This window comes from Syngnathoides biaculeatus, chromosome 14 (genome assembly GCF_019802595.1).
Source record: "Syngnathoides biaculeatus isolate LvHL_M chromosome 14, ASM1980259v1, whole genome shotgun sequence".
In the NCBI taxonomy this organism is placed as follows: Eukaryota; Metazoa; Chordata; class Actinopteri; order Syngnathiformes; family Syngnathidae; genus Syngnathoides; species Syngnathoides biaculeatus.
Genome location: NC_084653.1, coordinates 619,193 through 640,080, shown reverse-complemented (window position 1 = coordinate 640,080; position 20,888 = coordinate 619,193). Strand labels below are relative to the sequence as shown.

The 20,888-nt window shown below is 42.1% G+C and overlaps 1 protein-coding gene across 8 annotated transcripts in view; it reads left to right on the top strand.

Moving 5' to 3' along the window:
• Positions 1-20,888, top strand: part of rab3gap1 (RAB3 GTPase activating protein subunit 1) — a 230,181-nt gene that overhangs the window by 122,788 nt on the left and 86,505 nt on the right. For all 8 annotated transcript variants that reach the window (XR_009798163.1, XM_061841834.1, XM_061841830.1 and 5 more), the window contains one exon: positions 752-809. Coding sequence is in view for 7 of the 8 variants with exons in the window: in XM_061841834.1 (XP_061697818.1) it covers positions 752-809 (58 nt within the window). In the remaining variant the exon portion in view is untranslated. The remainder of the gene's footprint in view (positions 1-751; positions 810-20,888) is intronic.

Below are 20,888 nucleotides of genomic sequence, written 5' to 3'. Positions count from 1 at the left end.
AGTAAAATCAGAGTAAAAAATGCCTCCAAGTTTGACTCAATTCTCAGACTGTAACACCCGAGCAAAGCGGAAAGCATGTTGGACGAACAAACTAGGAAGCAGAATGTTTGAGATGTGGCCTTAAATACATTCCCAGGTGTGCCGTCAATTAACTTGCATGCTGTCAATTAACTGATCAGGAGATTCCAAAGCCATGACCTCATCGTCTGGGCTTCCCCATGTTCTTTAAAGACATAGTTCTTTTTTTTCATGTAAACATTTGACCTTGAAGAAAATAAATCTCTCTGTCATTATAGTGGCATTCAACAAAATAAAATTTTGGTAATCCGGACTGACCTGAAACAAGAGAGGTATATTCTAATTTGACTTCAGACAATGAAACAAGAAAATAAATGTTTTTGAACAGCCTGCCAAGCTCATAGACATAATCAAGAAAAATTGATGCTATGATTGTTGCCAAAGGCGCTTTAACAAATTAAGTTAATGGACGTGAATACTTATGTACCTATATTTACATTTTCAATAAATTTGCACAATTTATCAAAGAAAATGTTTTTACTTTGTCATTACTTAATTTATGTATTTAAATAAAAAAAAGATAGATTCTCAAATCAGCTTTATGATGAGTCTGTAACAGCAAAATGTGGAAAAACTGAAGGAGTATTTGTGGTGGCACTGTATCGATGCACATATCCACTGTCACTCAGTCAACTGAACAAATTGTCTTGTTTCTCTCCTCTAATAATTGCAGATTGCTTGGCGAAGAGCCACCTGATCTTCGCTGTTGTCTTCTCCATCAAAAGTTTCAGGTAGTGAAGGGTTCATAATCTGTTGCAGAACTATGTTGATAAAGAACCCCAATTGTTCATATTCACTTGATTCAAATAATAACTTGGCATGGAGACGAGAAGATCTCGAAAGTGCTGGTTTACCACGATTGACAGCAAAAAATAAATGTGTATCACTAATGAACATGTGAAATGTTTCAAAATACACTCAGGACCCTTACATGTTGTGTAACAGCAATCAAAAGTTGTGAAAAAGGATTTTATTGATCTCTCAAAGAGTGTGCAATGTTTGAATGCAAACACATTTTTAAGTGGACCTCTCCCAACTGTACATCACGGAAATGAACATTTCAGCAGATTATTGATGCTAATCAGATGACTAAAACGTGTGGTCTGGTCTGTCAGTTTATTTAAGTTTTAATTTAAACATTTTCTGAGAATGGAGACATCTTTTCAGGGCGCTTGGTCTCTAAAAAAAGATGTAAAACAAAGATATACAGTAATTATTTTTTATCATGTGTCACGGGTTTCAAAAGAAAATCATAGGAACTGAATGATACAATACAAAAGATGCATGATGAAAATCTTCACAGAGTTTTTATCATTAAAACAGTCAAAGGAAAAAATGCTAAGGACGCTCTGGAACATAAAAGTGCAGGTTTTAGGTTCACAGTTTTTTTAACACCAGCACAACCCTTCCCGCAACGTTGTTGAGCTGCAACTTGTACTGTCACTTCCCCAAACACCAAATCCATTTCAAACCCAAATGACTCTCTCCTGGATTTCACTGACAACAAAAAGAAATTTAGCAATACTGAAATACAACTCACATGTCTTCCTAATCCTTCACTTCCTCCCATTCCACTTCGCCAGAAATAAACATCCATTAAATTAAGATGAGGGTACAGTCCACCCATGAAATTCTTAACTGAATCTGACCAAGTACACATTCATGGCTGCCAATCTGTTTTTACCCTTAATAAGTCAAGGTCCTATGGCGTTGAGGCATGTTTTTTTTTTTTTGTTATTATTACAGTGCCTTGTGAAGTATCCCCCCCCCCCCGGAACTTTTCAACCTTTCGCCACATTTCAGGCTTCAAACAAAAAGACATTTTTTGTCAAGAATTAACAACAAATGGGACACAATTGTAAAGTGGAACGAAATTTATTGGATATTTTATACTTTTTTAACAAATAGAAAACTGAAAAGTGGGGCATGCAATATTATTCGGCCCCTTCATCATCATCATCACAGTGACAGGTCTGCATATAAACAGGAAATGGAATGGGCTGAGCTGTGGTGCAACCAACATAACCTGAACCTCAGGAAGCTGACAATTGTAGAGATGATCGTTGACTTCAGGAGGCATCCTTCCCCACAGCTGCCCACATGGTCTCCAACTGCCCTGTGTGAACTGTACAGACCATCAAGTTCCTGGGAATTACAGACACTCAAGACCTGAAGTGGGCGATCAAAATAAACTCCATACTCAAGAAGGCCCAGAAGATGATGTAATTCCTCTGGGTTCTGAGAAAGAACAGGCTGCCACAGGAGCTCTTGAGGCAGTTCGACACACGAGTCATTGAATCGATCTCATGTTCATCAACAACAAAAAAGGACAAACTCCAACTGTAACAGAAATCAGTAACCCCCTACCCACCCTGGAGGACTTGCACACTCTGTGAACTAAGAGAGGAACATGCTGAAGCCTCTTGAAACCGCCACATTCTAGTCACCACGCCAACCAGCTGCTTCCGTCAGGTAGGTGCTTTTGACCTGTGCAAACAAAAACCAGGAGATATTCCAAGAGCTTCTTCCCTCTTGCCAATAACTTCTTAATCAGTTAAGACAGTGATTTCCAACCTTCATAGAGCCATGGCACATATTTTACAATTGAAAAATCCCACGGCACACCAACAAAGTAAATGTCACCAAAAATGGATAGATTAATTACTATATGTACTTCCTGCCATCTAATAGAAGAAGGCTTTTTTGTTCAGTCTGTCATTGTGCCTCACTTGCATAAATAGATGAATAAAGAAATTATTTCTTGGAAATAAATGTTTTTTTGAGCAATTACATAAAAGTGGATAACTTCCCACGGCATACCTGAAGAGCGCTCACGGCACACTAATGTTCCCCGGCACACTGTTTGGAATCACTGAGGTAACAGATTTGGAAGATTTGCTTTATATACAGTGACTTGTGAAAGTATTCGGCTGCCTTGAACTTTTCAACCTTTTGCCACATTTCAGGCTTCAAACATAAAGATATTGGATATTTTATACTTTTTTAACAAATACAAACCTGAAAAGTGGGGTGTGCAATATTATTCGGCCCCTTTACTTTCAGTGCACCAAACTCACTCCAGAAGTTCATTGAGGATCTCTGCATGATCTAGTGTTGACTGATAATGATAAATAGAATTCACCTGTGTCATCAAGTCTCAGTATAAATGCACCTGCTCTGTGATAGTCTTAGGATTCTCTTTAAAGTTAGTCTCAGGATTCTCTTTAAAGTGCTGAGAACATCATGATGACCAAGGAACACACCAGGCAGGTCCAAGATACTCTTGTGGAGAAGTTTAAAGCCGGATTTGGATACAAAAAGATTTCCCAAGCTTTAAAGATCTCAAAGAGCACTGTGCAAGCAATCATATTGAAATGGAAACATCAGACCATTGCAAATCTGCCAAGACCCAGCCGTCCCTCTGAACTTTCACCTCAAACGAGTAGACTGATCAGAGAGAGGCCCATGATCACTCCCGATGAACTCCAGCGATCTACAGCTGAGGTGGGGGAGTCTGTCCATCGGGCATGGCACTCGCTCATCGTGCACTGCACAAATCTGGCCTTTATGGAAGAGTGGCAAGAAGAACTCGAACAAGGAGAAGACTGATCAGAGATGGAGCCAAGAGGCCTATGATCACTATGGATGAACTGCAGAGATCTACAGCTGAGGTTGGAGAGTCAGTCCATCAGTCAACAATCAGTTGTGCACTGCACAAATCTGGCCTTTATGGAAAAGTGGCAAGAAGAAAGCCATTTCTCAAAGATATCTATAAAAAGTATCATTTAAAGTTTGCCACAAGCTACCTGGGAGGCACACCAAACATGTGGAAAAGGTGCTCTGGTCAGATGAAACCAAAATCGAACTTTTGGCCACAATGCAAAATGATCTGTTTGGCGTAAAAGCAACACAGCTCATCACCCTGAATACACCATCTCCACTGTCAAACATGGTGGTGGCAGCTTCATGGTTTGGGCCTGCTTTTCTTCAGCAGGGACAGGGAAGATGTTCAAACTATATGGGAAGATGATTGGAGCCAAATACAGGACCATTCTGGAAGGAAACCTGTTGGAGTCTGCAAAAGACCTGAGACTGGGACAGAGCTTTATCTTCCAACAGGATAATGATCCAAAACATAAAGCCAAATTTATAATGAGATAGTTCACAAATAAATGTATCCAGGTCTTAGAATGGACAAGTCAAAGTCCAGACCTGAATCCTATCGAGAATCTGTGGGCAGAGCTGAAGACTGCTCTTCACAAACACTCTCCATCCAACCTAGGTTCTCACGACGGCGAGCTCAGCACGCTAGAACCATCCCGGGCCAACTTATCCCGGCCAAGAACCCTTCAAGCAAGTGCTACTAGTCAACCATTTTTAGGCCAGTGGAGCGGCCTAACCGGCTGCTCCATATGATCCTCCTAATGGGCACCGATATCCACCAAAATCCGGGGCCATGGACCTGCCCGGTGTGTTACCGCCCTGTCACCTCCATCCAATGTGTTTCCTGCGACGAATGGCTCCACCTCAAATGTTCAAACTTAAAATCTACCAAGGACTACTCTGATGACTTCCAAGGTCCATGCTACGCCAACCCACCACCGGGACGGTGTTCAACGAACAAGCCTAGCGAGACGGACTATGTAGGCTCCATCGAACGGCGGTTGAAGACGTGGTGGCTGGCTACAAACCAGTAGTCATCCTTGGTGGCTTCCCTACCCCTGATTTGGACAAAACTAAAATCGATCTTCCACGGGCCACGAGACCCAAACTATCGCAACTCCGCTCCAGACAAAGCTGCATGCTCAATGACTATATGTCGAAAATACTATCGTCAACCTCTGCCCAAAATGTGGACAGGGCCCTCACGACACGCAGCACACCTTCAACTCCGCAGCGGCTCCCACTAAGCTGACTGTAATGGACCTGTGGAAACGCCCGAAGGAAGTTGCTGCCTTCCTGGAGCTAGAAGTCGACTGAACAATGCGATTGCCTGGCTACAACAACAACATCCAACCTCACTGAGCTTGAGCTGTTTTGCAAGGAAGAATGGGCAAGAATTTCAGTCTCTCGATGTGCAAAACTGAGATGGAGACATACCCCAAGCGACTTGCAGCTGTAATTGCAACAAAAGGTGGCGCTCCAAAATATTCATGCATTCAATTCATGCAAGGGGTCCGACTAATATTGCACGCCCCACTTTTCAGGTTTTTATTAATTAAAAAAAGTATAAAATGTCCAATAAGTTTTGTTCAACTTTACAATTGTGTCCCACTTTGTTGTTGATTCTTGACAAACATTTTTATTTTATATCTTTATGTTTGAAGCCTGCAATGTAGCGAAAGATTTAAAAGGTCAAGGTGGCTGAATACGTTCACAAGGCACTGTACTTTCTCAAGGAATGGAATGGTTATTGGGCCTTGCATATCGCAAAAAAATGGTGAGCATCACCTTCCTCGTGGACCGCTGGGACTTAAACTTCTTCACTGGAGAGCCTGTGTGCTTCCATTCCATGGACTGCCGTTTGGACTCAGGGTCATAGTACCAAAATCATGTCTCGTCATATATGATGACCTTCAGATACTCTTCACCATCATAGCAGGAGAGAGACTGCTGGGACAACTTGACCCTCTGCTGTTTCTGCACTTCAGTAAGCATCTTTGTCACTCACTGGCAGCTAACGTTCAAGTAGCCAAGGTCATCATGGACAATTTTGTGTGTTGTCTCAAAAGATAAGCTCAAAGTCCACTGTCACCCTTCTGTCAGACAGAATGAGGTCAGTGACTGATTTGACCACCTTAGGAGACCTCTTTTCTGTTGGGCTCCCAGCCCTATCTTCATCCTCAACAGTGCTCTTTCCTTGAAACAATTTAGTCCACTTGTAGACATCTTTTGGCTGAAACATGTTGCACCATACACAGTTGACATTTTCCTATGAATTTCAACTTCAGCAACCAAAAAGTTGACAACTGACCGATGTTCAACCCTGGAGCATGCTTCTTGGTCGGCCATCTTTTTTAATCGCCAAAACTTTTGAATTTTTTTTTTTAATCTGCAAAAGAAATTAAATTGATGTGAAAAGAGAAGTATTAGAAGTCCTTATAACGAAAAATTCACCTTATTTATTGAATGACCCTCGTACCAAAGATTTTATGCACCTAAGTTCTTGCCTGTATGTAGGTATTAAATAAATTTGTGATTCAGAGGAGCTCAGAGCAGTGTAGTGAATTGCACAATGTTTTTTTTTTTTTTATAGCACTGGTCCAAAGTGTTATTTTCCCTCGTCGGACAGTCTAATGTGCTGTTTGTATTTAGGGAGTTTGTGGTTGATTTTAGCTTGGTTAAAGTGTTTTTTTTTTCCTCTCAATTTCATTTACTTCTTCGGCAAGAGTTAGCAATGGTGTGTTCATGTTAACTTGAGACGGAATTTAGACCCCGACGGATGAAAGAGGCGAACTCACAGCGAGTAAATGGGCTTGCAGTTCAGAAACAGTGACACCAAAAGCAAGCTGCAATGTGTGCTGAGTTGTGTGACATCCATACACCATTTCTCATTGATATAGACGCATATCCCACAGCTTTTTGTATTCCCTGCCAGCTCTGTGATGCAATCTGCCTGGTGAGTATGAAATCTAGGTAGCGCTATAGCTCTGTTGAGAATGTGTTTGCAGAGCCAAGTCTCGGCGAAGCACAAAGCAGCGGAAGATCCAAAGTCGTGGATAGTCCTTATCAGGAGATGGAGGTTGTCTATTTTGTAGGAAAGGGAGCTTAGATTTGTGAGGTCAATCGACAAACCAATCTGTGTCCTCTCCTGTGGAGTTTTACTTGGAGTCCGGCTTGCATCCCTGCGGCGTCTTTGCCTCCATGCTCCATAGACCGCAGATGCTGTTTCAATCGCCGCTCCAGTGTGTAACCCGGAGAAGAGATTGCAACTTTGCGAGAGTTGATGAAAAAAAAAAATGACAGGGAAAGACTCTCTGATGCTTAGCAAGTCATCTATTGTGTATTTGAGGCCAGAGATGACCGAAAAACACCAAAACGTAAACAATACTAAAGACCGCCGTACTAAAGCGACGGCAAGTAGGCACGATCATGGAAACATTGTCTCCAGTTACCTCTGCAAGATTAGCTCTCAGCAACATGAGGTAACAAGTCACAAATTCGATCTTGATTCATAGCATCGTTATCATCAAAGATGGAGACTTTTCACTCCATCCGTCTAGTTCCTCAGGTGTTGTCTTTTAGATTGACTGCTTCAAGGTCAGAGGACAAAGATTTTAAAATTTTTCAGAACTCTAGAAAGAACCACCACTGCCTTTTCAAAGTTATTATATAGTTGATATACAGCAGTTAAATGAATAAATATGATACAGAATGTATTTTATGCTTTGTGCATCCCATGCCTCCTGGTCTTAGTCTCTTTCTGGCACTGTGACGTCACACGAGCAAGACAATATGTTCATACGGTATTGTGCTTTTGTTTGATGCTGTTCTTCCTGTCCATGGATATTTGTTGTCGTATGATTTCGCGATCTTATGTTTATTTATTGTGTGGCATTTGGTTGTACAAATGTCTCAGGCAGCAGAAAGGTTTTTTTTTTTTGGGGGGGGGGGCACTTTCCAAGTGAAAAAGGAATACATGACCATTGGATTCAGAAAGTCTTTCAATAGGAAGCAATATGATCAGCTCTGGGGGCTTAGCTAGCATTCCAAACTCTGCTGATCGTGATCCGACGTGTTTTGAAAAAGGCTTCATATAAATCTTTGGATTCAGAGGTTGAGGCTGAAACCAGCTACAGTGCCAGCTATTTTTCATAGGGTCATCTCGACATTAATCGCCTGCAACAGAACAAAAGCCGCCCCGGTGCAACAGCGAAGCGGCACCGACGAAATGAGGATTTTCTAGCATACACCTACTACTCTATTATGGTAACTATGTACCAGGGAGTTGGGAAAATAGACCCAGACTGTACTTTTCATTGATGTTATATGTGCTTTTGCCTACATGACAAGCCAAAAGACATGGCAAATACCTTTTGTGCGGTGTGTTATAACTACTCGAGCGAAGGGCACACAATACAGTAAGCCCTCATTTTCCGTGGTTAATGGGGACCAGAACCATCCGTGAAAGGTGAAAGACCGCAAAGTAGAATCCCCCCACCACCCCCACACCTAAGGAATTTTCGGGTATGTGAATGTGGGTACTAGAAATATTAAAACATGTAAACAGTATGTGTATTTGATATATTTGAGACTAACTTTACAACAGTACACATGTTTACTGAAATCTTTAATTATAAAACCTTTGTTAACCTTTCCTGCAACAGTCGCCTGTCTGTGGTAGAGAGACGCAGAGGTGAGACCTTGTTGTCGGGAACAATAATGGTACGAAGAACCAGATTGCTGCCCAGAAGGCTTTATTGGCTCCTTTAAACACTCAGCATCAATGTGTCCTCTCTTAAACACTACTCCTCCCTGGTCACCCGTCGTTGAACTTTCATTGTCCACACTTGCACCTGCTTGTACTGCTTTTTTCTCTCTTCTCACTCTCGCTCCTCCACATACCTGTGCAGTGCCATCTCACTCACACAGACACACATTCATCAAGGTTGGGTTCTGAAAGATGCGAAAAAGCTTATGTTGGTGGTGAAAGAGACGCTCTTTGAGGCTTTAAGTTCACTCATCTGCAGCATTGGCACGCATCATGATCGTCAACATTGTCCATGAAGAGGAAAGTATGCAAAGGGATCCTCTTCCAAAAAAGTCTTCTCATTCATGTTAAAAACTTGGTCAAAGAGGTTTAGGTTCCTCCCTCACTGATCAGGTAAAGAAACTCTTCCTCCCCGTAACAACGTGCAGCACCATAGATAGGCATGCTTCTGAAATCGTATTGTCAGATTCCGCTTATCCGCAGGACTAACCGGGAGAAATGTCCTGACCAACTCTCTAGTTAAAGGGTTAAGCTACCCTTAACCCAGCCGACTCTAACGTCGTGCGTGCAGGAGGACGGGAGCTTCTTAAGTCGGTGTCGAGATGAATTGGCCTAGGTGTACTAACTGCCTTTAGTTTTGCAGAGCCAATCCGGTCTGCCCCCACTTATAAGCCTTGTCGAGTAACCTTTCAGAGAAACAAGGTGACAATGTGTTCGCTCCGCTTTTACAGCAGCTTCATCTCTGATGAATCGATTGCACTTGTCATTGACCTAGTAAATTTAACAATCCTTGTTAGTATCGTACGGATTTGTTTTATCTTAAGACGGAGATTATCAATGAGTGACTGATTAAAATAGAATTTTACGACTAAATGATGTTAATGTCGTTGACGCTCGCTTTAATCAGGTAGAATGGTAATAATGAGATAACTCAATATAAGAATGTCAAAGATAGATGAAGATGGAAATTTTAAGAATTTAATAAAATGATAAAAATTGTTCAGATAACATTCATTACTCGACAGTCCTTCCCGCCAGACACGGGGGTATGCTTGCGATTTTAAGGCAAAATTCGATGTTAATTGAACATAAATCAATAAAAGTAAAAATAGTTAAAATGATAAAACTGAGGGTAAGCACGATGAGATAAATGATAAAAATAGTAAAAAGCAATTTAAATAAAGTGAGATTCAAAGCGTCTAAAGCATCAGAAATTAGGGAAAATAGACATTTTTGAGTGTTAGGGGCGATCAAGTCCTATATAGCTCGACGCCTAATTTAGTAATAAGGGTTTTCGGGATTAAGGATAAATTATCAAGCCAACTTGTCCTGTCTCACTTACTTGCGCCCAATCTTAAAAGGAGCAGTCAACAATTAAGCATTCCAAGTTGCGAAATACTTTCTCCCCGCCAGCTTGCCACACGGCTATTACACCAATAGAAAGACCTAGTCTCTTTGTCAGCGAAAACAGAACAAAAAGCCCCGAACTTCCGTATCCAAGGTTTTTATTGCTTTTTGGTCGACCATTCTGGAAAATGTTGGCTGAAACCACGCCTAGTGGGAAGGGCCCACTTGGTTCATCCTATCAGGCCCCTTTCGCCATTCCTGGCTTGACTTGTCACGCCCTCCTAAGCTTCACTCAATTTTGTATTTTTCCCTTTAATCAATAAATGCATCTTTAAAAATGTAACAACAACCTCCCGTTCGGTTTCACCCTAGTTTTGAAGTCCAGCTGCGTTTGCTGAGACTTATTTGGACTCGATTAAGAATGCCACATGTCTGTCTAAAAAGATCGTGCAAGTCATGTCACCGTTTTTATGGTGCGATATTGCCGGTCAAACAAAGCTGTCGTTGAACCGGAGCAGATTTTTCACAGAGCCCGAGACCTGTTGTGCTGTTAGTTGTCACAATAGAGTTCTTCAAAAGTTCTTCAAATAGATCATTCTATAGAATACCAGCTGAAAAGACCAGAAAAGATTGATGGATTTCGGCAATTAAACGGGATGGATGGTGCCCAACAAAATACACACGCCTACATAACGATCATTTCATTTCAGGTAGGAATTATTCTTCTCAATCTCAAATTCCCAAGATGTATTTTAAATGCCAAATTGTCTCATTTGAAAACAACGTGTATTTAAAAAAATAAACTGTCTGTCACAGAGAGGTTTATGGAGGTAAACATGTGGCAGCATTACGCTTCCATGTACAGATGAGACAACTCCCTGTCCTCATTTTTTTTCCAATCATAGTTAATGAATGCGAGTTTGTGTAAAACCAGTGGTCGTTTATTTAAATATTGGTATTTGTATTGAAAAAATGCGAGTTGGTCCATCACGATGTGAGATTTATTCCTGATTGAGAACAGATCCAGCAACGAAGTATTTGTCCAGACTTTTATATGCTTTCAAACTCTTCTGTGTAAATCTTGACGACTTATTCATCTGATACATGTCTATCCAATTGTACAAGACAGGGAAGCGAATTAACAGTCAGATTTCATATCGGTGAAAACATCGACTTCGGCATTAAATATGGATCCTCTATGCCAAGTGTCTCTAAGTTTTCCATGTACCTTCGTTTATTATCACCTTCTAAATGTTTAACTGGATCAGACAAAACTCTGTGTGTCGTACTGTATTTTTGTTTCGTCTCAATGGAATTAACTTTCAACAATGCTTTGTTTGACTGGCAATATAGCGACATAAACAAAAATGACGGGACACAATCTTGATATGAGACCTTACAGCTCACAATACATGTCAGGGAAAATGAGAGCAAAAGCAACCCTTGTTTGGAGAATGGAAAAGAAAGACAATAAAAAGGCGCTACAAGGTGTGAGAAAGATGTGGAAAAGCAAAGTAAAGCACATTCATTTCACACACAAGGTAACTCAATGTGCTTTACATGATTAAAAGCATTTGAAAAGAAAGAGATAAAACATTTAAAATAGGATAAAAACAATAAAAATTACTATATACAGTGAAAAAAAAAACAAGTATTTTAACACTCTACTATATTGCAAGTTCTCCCACTGAGAAATCATGGAGGGGTCTGAAATTTTCATCATAGGTGCATCTCAACTGTGAGAGAGATAATCTAAGAAGAAAAATCCAGAAATCACAATCTATGATTTTTTTTTTTATTTTTTTTTTTTTTGTGATACAGCTGCAAACAAGTATTTGAACACCTGTCTATCAGCTAGAATTCTGACCCTCGAAGAACTGTTTGGCCGCCTTTAAAAGTCCACCTCCACTCCAAATATTATCCTGAAACAGATGCACCTGCATGAGGTCGTTAGCTGCATAAAGACACCTGTGCACCCCATACAATCAGTAAGACTCAAACTTGTAACGTGGCTAAAACCAAAGAGCTGTCCAAAGACACCAGAGACAAAATTGTACAACTCCACGTGGCTGGAAAGGGCTATGAAGAAATTGCCAAGCCGCTTGGTGAAAAAAGGTCCACTGTTGGAGCAATCATTAGAAAATGGAAGAAGCAAAACATGACTCTCAATCGGATTGGAGCCCCGTGCAAGATATCACCTCGTGGGGTCTCAATGATCCTCGAAAAGGTGAGGAATCAGCCAAGGACTACACGACAAGACTTGGTCAATGACCTGAAAACCTGGTACCACCGTTTCCAATGTGACGGTTGGTAATACACTAAGACGTCATGGTTTGAAATCATGCATGGCACGGAAGGCTCCCCTACTTATACCAGCACATGTCAAGGCCTGTCTTAAGTTTGCCAATGACCATTTGGATGATACAGAGGAGTTGTAGGAAAATGTTTTGTGGTCAGAAGAGACCAAAATGGAACTTTTGGGTCATAATTCCATTAACTGTGTTTGGAGGAAGACGAATGATGAGTTCCATCCCAAGGACACCATCTTTACTGTGAAACATGGGGGTGGTAGCATCATGCTTTGGAGGTGTTTTTCTGCACATGGGACAGGATGACTGGACTTTATTAAGGTAAGGATGACCACGGCCATTTTTGGTGAGATTTTGGGGGAACAACCATAGCATGGATGGTTTCCCTGCTTAAACCAGCACATGTCAAGGCCCGTCTTAATTTTGCCAATGACCATTTGGATGATACAGAGGAGTCATGGGATAAGGTTTTGTGGTCAGATGAGAACAAAATGGAACTTTTTGGTCATCGTTCCATAATTCCTTTGGGGGTGTTTTTCTGCACTTGGGACAGGACGACTGCACTGTATTAAGGAGAGGATGACCGCGGCCTTGTATTGTGAGATTTTGGGGCACAACCTACTTCCCTCAGTCAGAGCAATTAAAGATGGGCCGTGGGTGGGTCTTTCACCATGACAATGATCCGAAGCACACAACCAGGAAAACCAAGGAGTGGCTCCGTAAGAAGCATGTCAAGGTTCTGGCGTGGCCTAGCCAGTCTCCAGACTTAAACCCAAAAGAAAATCTTTGGAGGGAGCTGAAACTCCATGTTTCTCAGCGACAGCCCAGAAACCTGTCTGATATAGAGAAGATCTGTGTGAAGGAGTGGGTCAAAATCCCTCCTGCAGTGTGTGAAAACCTGGTGAGCAACTACAGGAAATGTTTGACCTCTGTAATTGCAAACAAAGGCTACAGTACCAAATATTAACATTGGTTTTCTCAGGTGTCAAATACTTATTTGCAGCTGTATCACATAATTAAATCGTTAAAAAAATCATACATTGTGAATTCTGGATTTTTCTTTAGATTATTTCTCTCACAGTGGATATGCACCTACAATGAAAATTTCAGACCGCTCCATGATTTGTAAGTGGAAGAACTAGCAACATAGCAGGATGTTCAAATGCTTAAGTATATATATTCATATAAAACTCTATTTAAGTACTTTAGGACTTAAATACTACCAGCGGCAGGAATCAACCACTTTGTGCAGAAAATGGCACGAGCACTGTGGTCCCCACTGGAATATCCTCCAGTGCTCCGTACAGGATACTTTTTTTCCTTGTTGGATTCTGCATTATGATTTGCCCCCTTTTTGGCCAGAAAATACTTATTCTAAAAATTTCAAAAAAGATACGGCCTGAGAAACGGGCCGCTGTATGGTGCTTCTTGATGTTACGTGCAGGAAGAGTTTCTTAACCTCTAGGTAGGTAGGAATACTTTGCATTTTATTTACATTTCGCGAGGGTTACTGGTCCTCATTAACCGTGAAAATGAGGGATTACTGTACATTGTCAGTTTCTGTGAGGTTTGTGTGCCAACAAAAACTTTTCACGGATGGATAGGCACATCCGCCAGTCTAAAGTGCTCACATATCATAGTGGGGATAGGGCCCTGTACAATGACACTAGATACCAGCTGACCAATGAAATTAGCATTGCAAAGAGGGATGATTCACCACTGCGAATTACTCCAAATCACTCTGCCATGCATTACAATCACTAGCTAGTTATAAGTGATGATCCCCATAGTACTAAAGAAATCACGAAATAGACACAGAACATTCACTTTAATTCCATCCTCGTACCATGCACAACAGTGCCGCAAAGCATGCAAGGAGTATTTAGATAAAGTTTAAAGTGCATATTTTGTCTCAATTATTCTTTTGTTTTATTTTATTATTATTTATTTGTTTTATTATTTGCCACTTATGCTGCTCTTTTTAATGTGGTGTGATCATTTTAGTGTCCATGTGACATCGTGAGTTTATACATCGTCAGTATTGACCTGCTTTATCAGGCAGTGTGTGGGGCGATGTAAGCTTCTTCTGCTGACAGATGTAAAATGCACTTGTTCCTCACATCATATGATAGATTACATACACGCTAAAACACTTACTGGCATGCATGCTAAGTGTAACCAGTGTCTTCTTCTTTTCTTCTTTTCGTCTCAGCTTGTCCCGTTAGGGGTCGCCACAGCATATCATCTTTTTCCATCTAAGCCTATTTCGTGCATCTTCCTATCTAACACCCACTGTCCTCATGTCCTCCCGACAACATCATCAACCTTTTCTTTGGTCTTCCTCTCGCTCTTTTGCCTGGCAGCTCCATCCTCAGCACCCTTCTTCTAACATACTCACTCTCTCATCGCTGAACATGTCCAAACCATCTGTCTGCTCTCGCTAACCTTGTCTCCAAAACATCCAACTTTGGCTGTGCCTCTAATGAGCTGGTTTCTAATCCTATTCAACCTGTTCACTCCAAGCGAGATCCTCAGCTTCTTCATTTCTGCTACTTCCAGTTCTACTTCCTGTTGTTTTTTTCAGTGAGGGTCGCCACAGCATATCATCTTTTTCCATCTAACCCTATCTTGTGCATCTTCTTCTTTAACACCCACTGTCCTCGTGTCCTCCCTCAAAACATCAATGAGCCTTTTCTTTGGTCTTCCTCTCGCTCTTTTGTTCACTCAAAGCGAGATCCTCAGCATCTTCATTTCTGCTGCCTCCAGTTCTGCTTCCTGTTGTTTCTTCAGTGCCACCTTTTCTAATCCGTACATCATGGCCGGCCTCACCACTGTTTTATAAACTTTGGCCTTCATCCTAGCAGAGACTCTTCTGTCGCATAGAACACCAGATACCTTCTGCCAACTGTTCCACCCGCTTGGACCCATCTCTTCTCTTCTTTTCCACACTCTCCATTGCTCTCTATTGTTGACCCCAAGTATTTAAAGTCACCCTTGCTATCTCTTCTCCCTGAAGCATCACTCTTTCTCCTCTGCCCCTCACATTCATGCACATATATTCTGTTTTACTGCGGCTAATCTTCATTCCTCTCCTTTCCAGTGCGTGCCTCCATCTTTCTAATTGTAACCCTAACCCTGCCCTCATACATGTACTCTATTATTCTAACATATTTCTCTGCCACACCAGACTTGCGCATGCAGTACCACAGTTTCTTTCTTCGTACTCTGTCATTGGCTTTCTCTAGGTCTACAAAGAAACAATGTAGCTCCTTCTGACTTTCTCTGTACTTTCCCACAAGCATCCTCAAGGCAAATAATGCATCTGTGGTACTCTTTCTAGGCATGAAACCATACTGTTGCTCGCAGATACTTACTCCTGTCCTGAGTCTAGCCTCCACTACTCCTTCCCATAACTTCATTGTGTAGCTCATCTTTATTCCCCTATAGTTTCCACAGTTTTGAACATTGCCTTTGTTCTTAAAAATGGGGACTCGCACACTTTTCCACCATTCTTCTGGCATCTTGTCTCCTGGTCGTATTCTATTGAATAAGTTGGTCAAACCTCCACAGCCACCTCTCCAAATTGCTTCCATACCTCCACCGGTATGTCATCAAGACCAACTGCCTTTCCATTTTTCATCCTTTGTAGTGCCTTTCTAACTTCCCCCTTCCTAATCATTACAACTTCTTGGTCCTTCACGCTTGCCTCTTCAACTCTTCCTTCTCTCCCATTCTCTTCATTCATTAACTTCTCAAAGTACTCTTTCCATCTACTTAGCACACTCCTGGCACCAGTCAACTTATTTCCATCCCTATCCTTCATCACCTTTACTTGCTGCACATCCTTCCCATCTCTATTCCGCTGTCTAGCCAACCTGTAGATATCCTTTGCCCCCTCTTTCGTATCCAACCTGGTGTACATGTCTTCATATGCCTCTTGTTTAGCCTTTGCCACCTCAACCTTTGCCCTACGTCGCATCTCGATGTATTCCTTTCGCCTCTCCTCAGTCCTCTCCCTGTCCCACTTCTTCTTCGCTCATCTCTTTCCTTGTGTTTAAGTATATTTTTTTCGACAAGTCACAAAACATTTGCAAACTCGGTGTGCACATAAGGCGCACCACGTTGTAAGATTCCATGTCTAATGTGGTGTCTCATGTATTTAGAAGAGAATTTAAGACGTCCAGGATCATAAAAATATGTGAAAATACGGTAATTTAAAAAAAGAACAAAAAACTTGGAGACCAACATCCATGAATGGTGAACCGTGAATGGGCAAAGGCACACTGTATATCAAACTAGAGTGGCTTCATTTACCGGTGTTTCTGACATACTTTGCGAATATAGAAGATTATAATAGATCTTATTTGCTCTAACATGCAGTGTGAGCTCTCGGCTCTTAGGTACACAGGTCTGAGGCTTTCCTCACCAAGTCCAATTCTTATAATCAAACAATCCTGGACTCCATGGAAGTTGTAGAACCATCTCAAGAATGATCAGAAGAAATGGACTGCACTGGAAATAAATGAGTGTCACAGCAAAGGGTCTTGAATATTAATGGCTGTATGAAAAAATGAAATTAGCAAAAAGGAGGTGCTTTGTGTACATTAATGAGGAAAGAAATAAACTGAAATTTAGCAAATGGCTGAAATACAACATACAATAATAATGAGATAATATAAAATTTAAAGGTCAATTGTCATCCTATAAACATTCCAAAATAGATATTGTAATGAAAAATACATATAACATTATTCACTTCAATGTGTATACGAAAACGATGGTGTACTGCTTCCCCCGCCTGAGACACCGGACGGTGGACAAGAATTTACTCGAAGCCGCCCTGAAGTCGTTCTCCATGGCCTCACCGAACTCTTCCCACGCCCATGTTTTTGCCTCAGCGCCCACCAAAGCCGCATTACACTTGGCCAGCCGATACCTGTTAGCTACCTCGGGAGTCCCACAGGCCAGAAATGCCAAATAGGACTCCTTTTTCAGGTTGACAACATCCCTCACCGTTGGTGTCCACCAACGTGTTCGTGGGTTGGCGCCAACAACACCGATCACCTTACGGCCATAGCTCCAGTCAGCCGCCTCAGCAGTGGAGGCGTGGAACATCGTCCACTCGAACTCAATGTCCCATGCCTCTTCTGGAACGTGAGCAAAGTTCTTTGGGTGGTGGGAGTTGAAATTCCTTCTGACAGGGGAATCTGCCACCCATTCCCAGCAGACCCTCACAATACATTTGGGCCGGCCACGTCAGACTGGCATCTTCCCCCACCATCGGAGCCAACACACCACCCAGTGGTGATCAGTTGACAGCTCCACCCCTCTCTTCACCCGAGTGTCCAAGACATGCGGTCATCAGTCCGATGACACAACCACAAAGTCCATCATTGAACTACGACCTAGGGTGTCCTGGTACCAGGTGGACATGTGAACAATGTTATGCCTGAACATTGTATTTGTTATGGACAATGGACTTATGAAGTCCCCCAGCAGAATGAAGGGTGGGTGATCTGCACTGCTGTTGGGTGCATAAGCACAAACAACAGTCAGGACCCCTCCCCCTACCTGCAGGCAGAGGGAGGCTACCCTCTCATCCACCAGGGTAAACCCCAACGTACAGCCCCCAAGCCGGGGGGCAATAAGTATACCCACACCTGCTCGGTGTCTTTTCCCGTGGGCAACTCCAGAATGGAACAAAGTCCAACCCCTCTCAAGAGGAGTGGTGCCAGAGCACAAGCGGTCCGTAGAATCGAGTCCGACTCGTTGTAGTCTGAACTTCTCAACTTCACGCACCAACTCGGGCTCCTTCTCTGCCAAAGAGGTTACATTCCATATCCCTGGAGCTAGTTTCTGTAGCCGGGGATAGGATCGCCAAGGTCCCCGCTTTTGGCCACTGCCCATCTCACATTGCACCCGACCCCTATGGCCCCTCTCACAGGTGGTGAGCCCATGGGAAGGGGGATCCATGTTACCCTTTCGGGCTGTGCCCAGCTGAGCCCCATGGGTGCAGGCCCGCCCATCAGGCGCTCGCCTTCAAGCCCCACCTCCAGGCCTGGCTTCTGAAGGGTGCCCCGGTAACCCAGGTCCGGGGAAGGGAAACCAAGATCCAATTTTTGTTGTCATCATAAGGGTTTTGGAGTCGTACTTTGTCTGGTCCCTCACCTAGGAACTATTTCAGATGGGTGACCCTACCAGGGGCATGAAGCCCCTGACAACTTACCTCCTAAGATCATCGGGACACACAAACCCCTCCACCACGATAAGGTGACGGCTCGAGGATGGGGGTTGGGTAATTGTAAACTAAAATTACTTTTAGATGTGACTATGAATGTGAATGGTTCTTGGGTACATGTGCCCTGTGATTTGCTGGGGAGGAGTTCAAGGTGTCTGTCTTGCACAGAGACCACTTGGTTAGGCTCTCGCATCCACGGAACCCTACTGAGGATAAATGGTGTGGAAAATGGTGAGATGTATCAATTTGTTAATGTAGAACAATACGGTCCAAAATGTTTCGGAATTTAGAATTCAATTCTGTAACTTTACAGGCATGTTCAACTAGTGTGACTGTAAAATAAATACGTGGATACTGGATGGTGGAGGTGAAATTTACTCAATTTTCTTTTTTTCAAGTTATCAGGTAAAACAAATTTTTGATATATTATCAAGACAAATCCATTCACACAGCTTTCATCGCTTCAAGTCGGATTAAATGAAGATTTACCTACTGCTTATGTTGTTTTGCAACATAGAAATTATATACAAAAGTTAAATATAAACACACTTTCTTTTCAAATCACTACACCCAAACCGCTATACTCAAAATCACGGAATTTCTCCTTTCCTCTGATGCCAATGACCTCAAAATCCTAGTTCTCCTGGAGCTCAGCACTCCCTTTGATACAGTAAACCATTATGTCCTTGTCTCCAGACTCTAAACCACCCGAAACACGAATGGGACACCCTCACCAGTTCACATCATATTTTTCTGATAGTTTTTGCCTTCCAGCTTCCTGACAACTTGTCTCAGCCAATAACTTCCCATTCCTCACTGCCCCAATCACCAATGTCTTGCTGTAGGTTTGGTTATTGGCCCACTCATGATCACGTACCTGTCCTGCCTTATTCAGATAAATTAAGGTATAATCTCAACACCCAACTTCTGAGCTCCACCACAGCTGTTTCAATTGCTCCTCACTCAATCTGCACCTTCAGGATAAAATCGTGTCACATTTAATCTAAATTAAGTGTAACAAATGAGAAAGAACCTTCATTCAAATTCATCCATTGCTTCACACTAAACCTGTATGGATGGACAACACCCACCTCTCCTCACAGATTGTATGAAACATTGGCATAATTTTTAATCAACCACCACCTCAAAAAAGGACCTCCTTTCATAAGAACATTGCCTACTTCTGTTCATCCATCACCTCTCACCTGGACAATCGCCAGTCTCCTTTGGTCTACCTTCCGAAACAATAAAGAAACAGACAATTGTGCTGCTATCGTTCCTGTACCCCACATTACCTCTGACCTCCACAGCTCGGTTAGTCCCCCCACCATTTCAAGAATCTACTTCCAAAATCCTGCTACGGTCCTAACAATCACCCCGTAGCATGGCCCCAACTGACTTGACTTGAGCTCCTCTTCATACGCCCCAAACATATCCTCTGTCCCACTGATGCTAACGTCCTGTCATTTTGTATCACAACCAAACACATCCTTGAAGGGATAGGGCCTTTTCCATTGCTGCTACAAAGTTACTCTTAAAACGATCAATGTGTCTCTTGAAAAGGCACTTTTTTTTGGCTTTTAAGAAATAAATTGAAGCCAATTTCACTGACTCAATCATTTTATAAGAATATAAATATACTGTATTTTCTTTGAAATGTCAACTCATCCTAAACAGGCTTAAAGTGACAAAATAATTTTATGTATGTATTAATATAAATGTTTGAGTATTAGGTAGACAACTGGTGAGAGTGTCTGCCTCACAGTTCTGAGGACCGAGGTTCAAATCCTGGCTCCGATTGTGTGGAGTTTGCATGTTGTCCTTGTACCAGCGTGGTTTTCTCTGGGCACTCCGGTTTCCTCCCTCATCCTACCAACATGTATGGTAGGTTGATTGAAGACAATAAATTGCCTCTAGGTGTGAATGTGAGTGTGAAAGGTTATGTGCCCTGCAATTGGGTGGGAACCAGTTGAGGGTGTACTCTGCTTCCTGCCCAAAGGTAACTGGGATAGGACCCAGCACTGTGAAGACCCTTGTGAGGAGAAGCAGATCATAAAATAGAGTGATGGATGGATGTTTTGAGTATTCAAATTGGACGTTAACTCATCCTGAAGTTCACACTATGCATGTAATACATGCAGTGAAGAAAATAAGTGTTTAAACACCCTGCTATATTGCAAGTTCTTCCCTCTTAGAAATCATGGAGAGGTCAGAAATTTTCATCGTAGGTGCATGTCCCCTGTGAGAGAGATAATCTAAAAAGAAAAATCCAGAAATGTATGATTTTTTTTTTTTTTTTTTTTTCACAGTTTAGTTGTGATACAGCTGCAAATAAGTATTTGAACACCTGAGAAAACCAATGTTCATATTTGGTACAGTAGCCTTTGTTTGCAATTACAGAGGTCAAACATTTCCTGTAGTTGTTCACCAGGTTTGCACACACTGCAAGAGGGATTTTGACCCACTCCTCCACGCAGATCTTCTC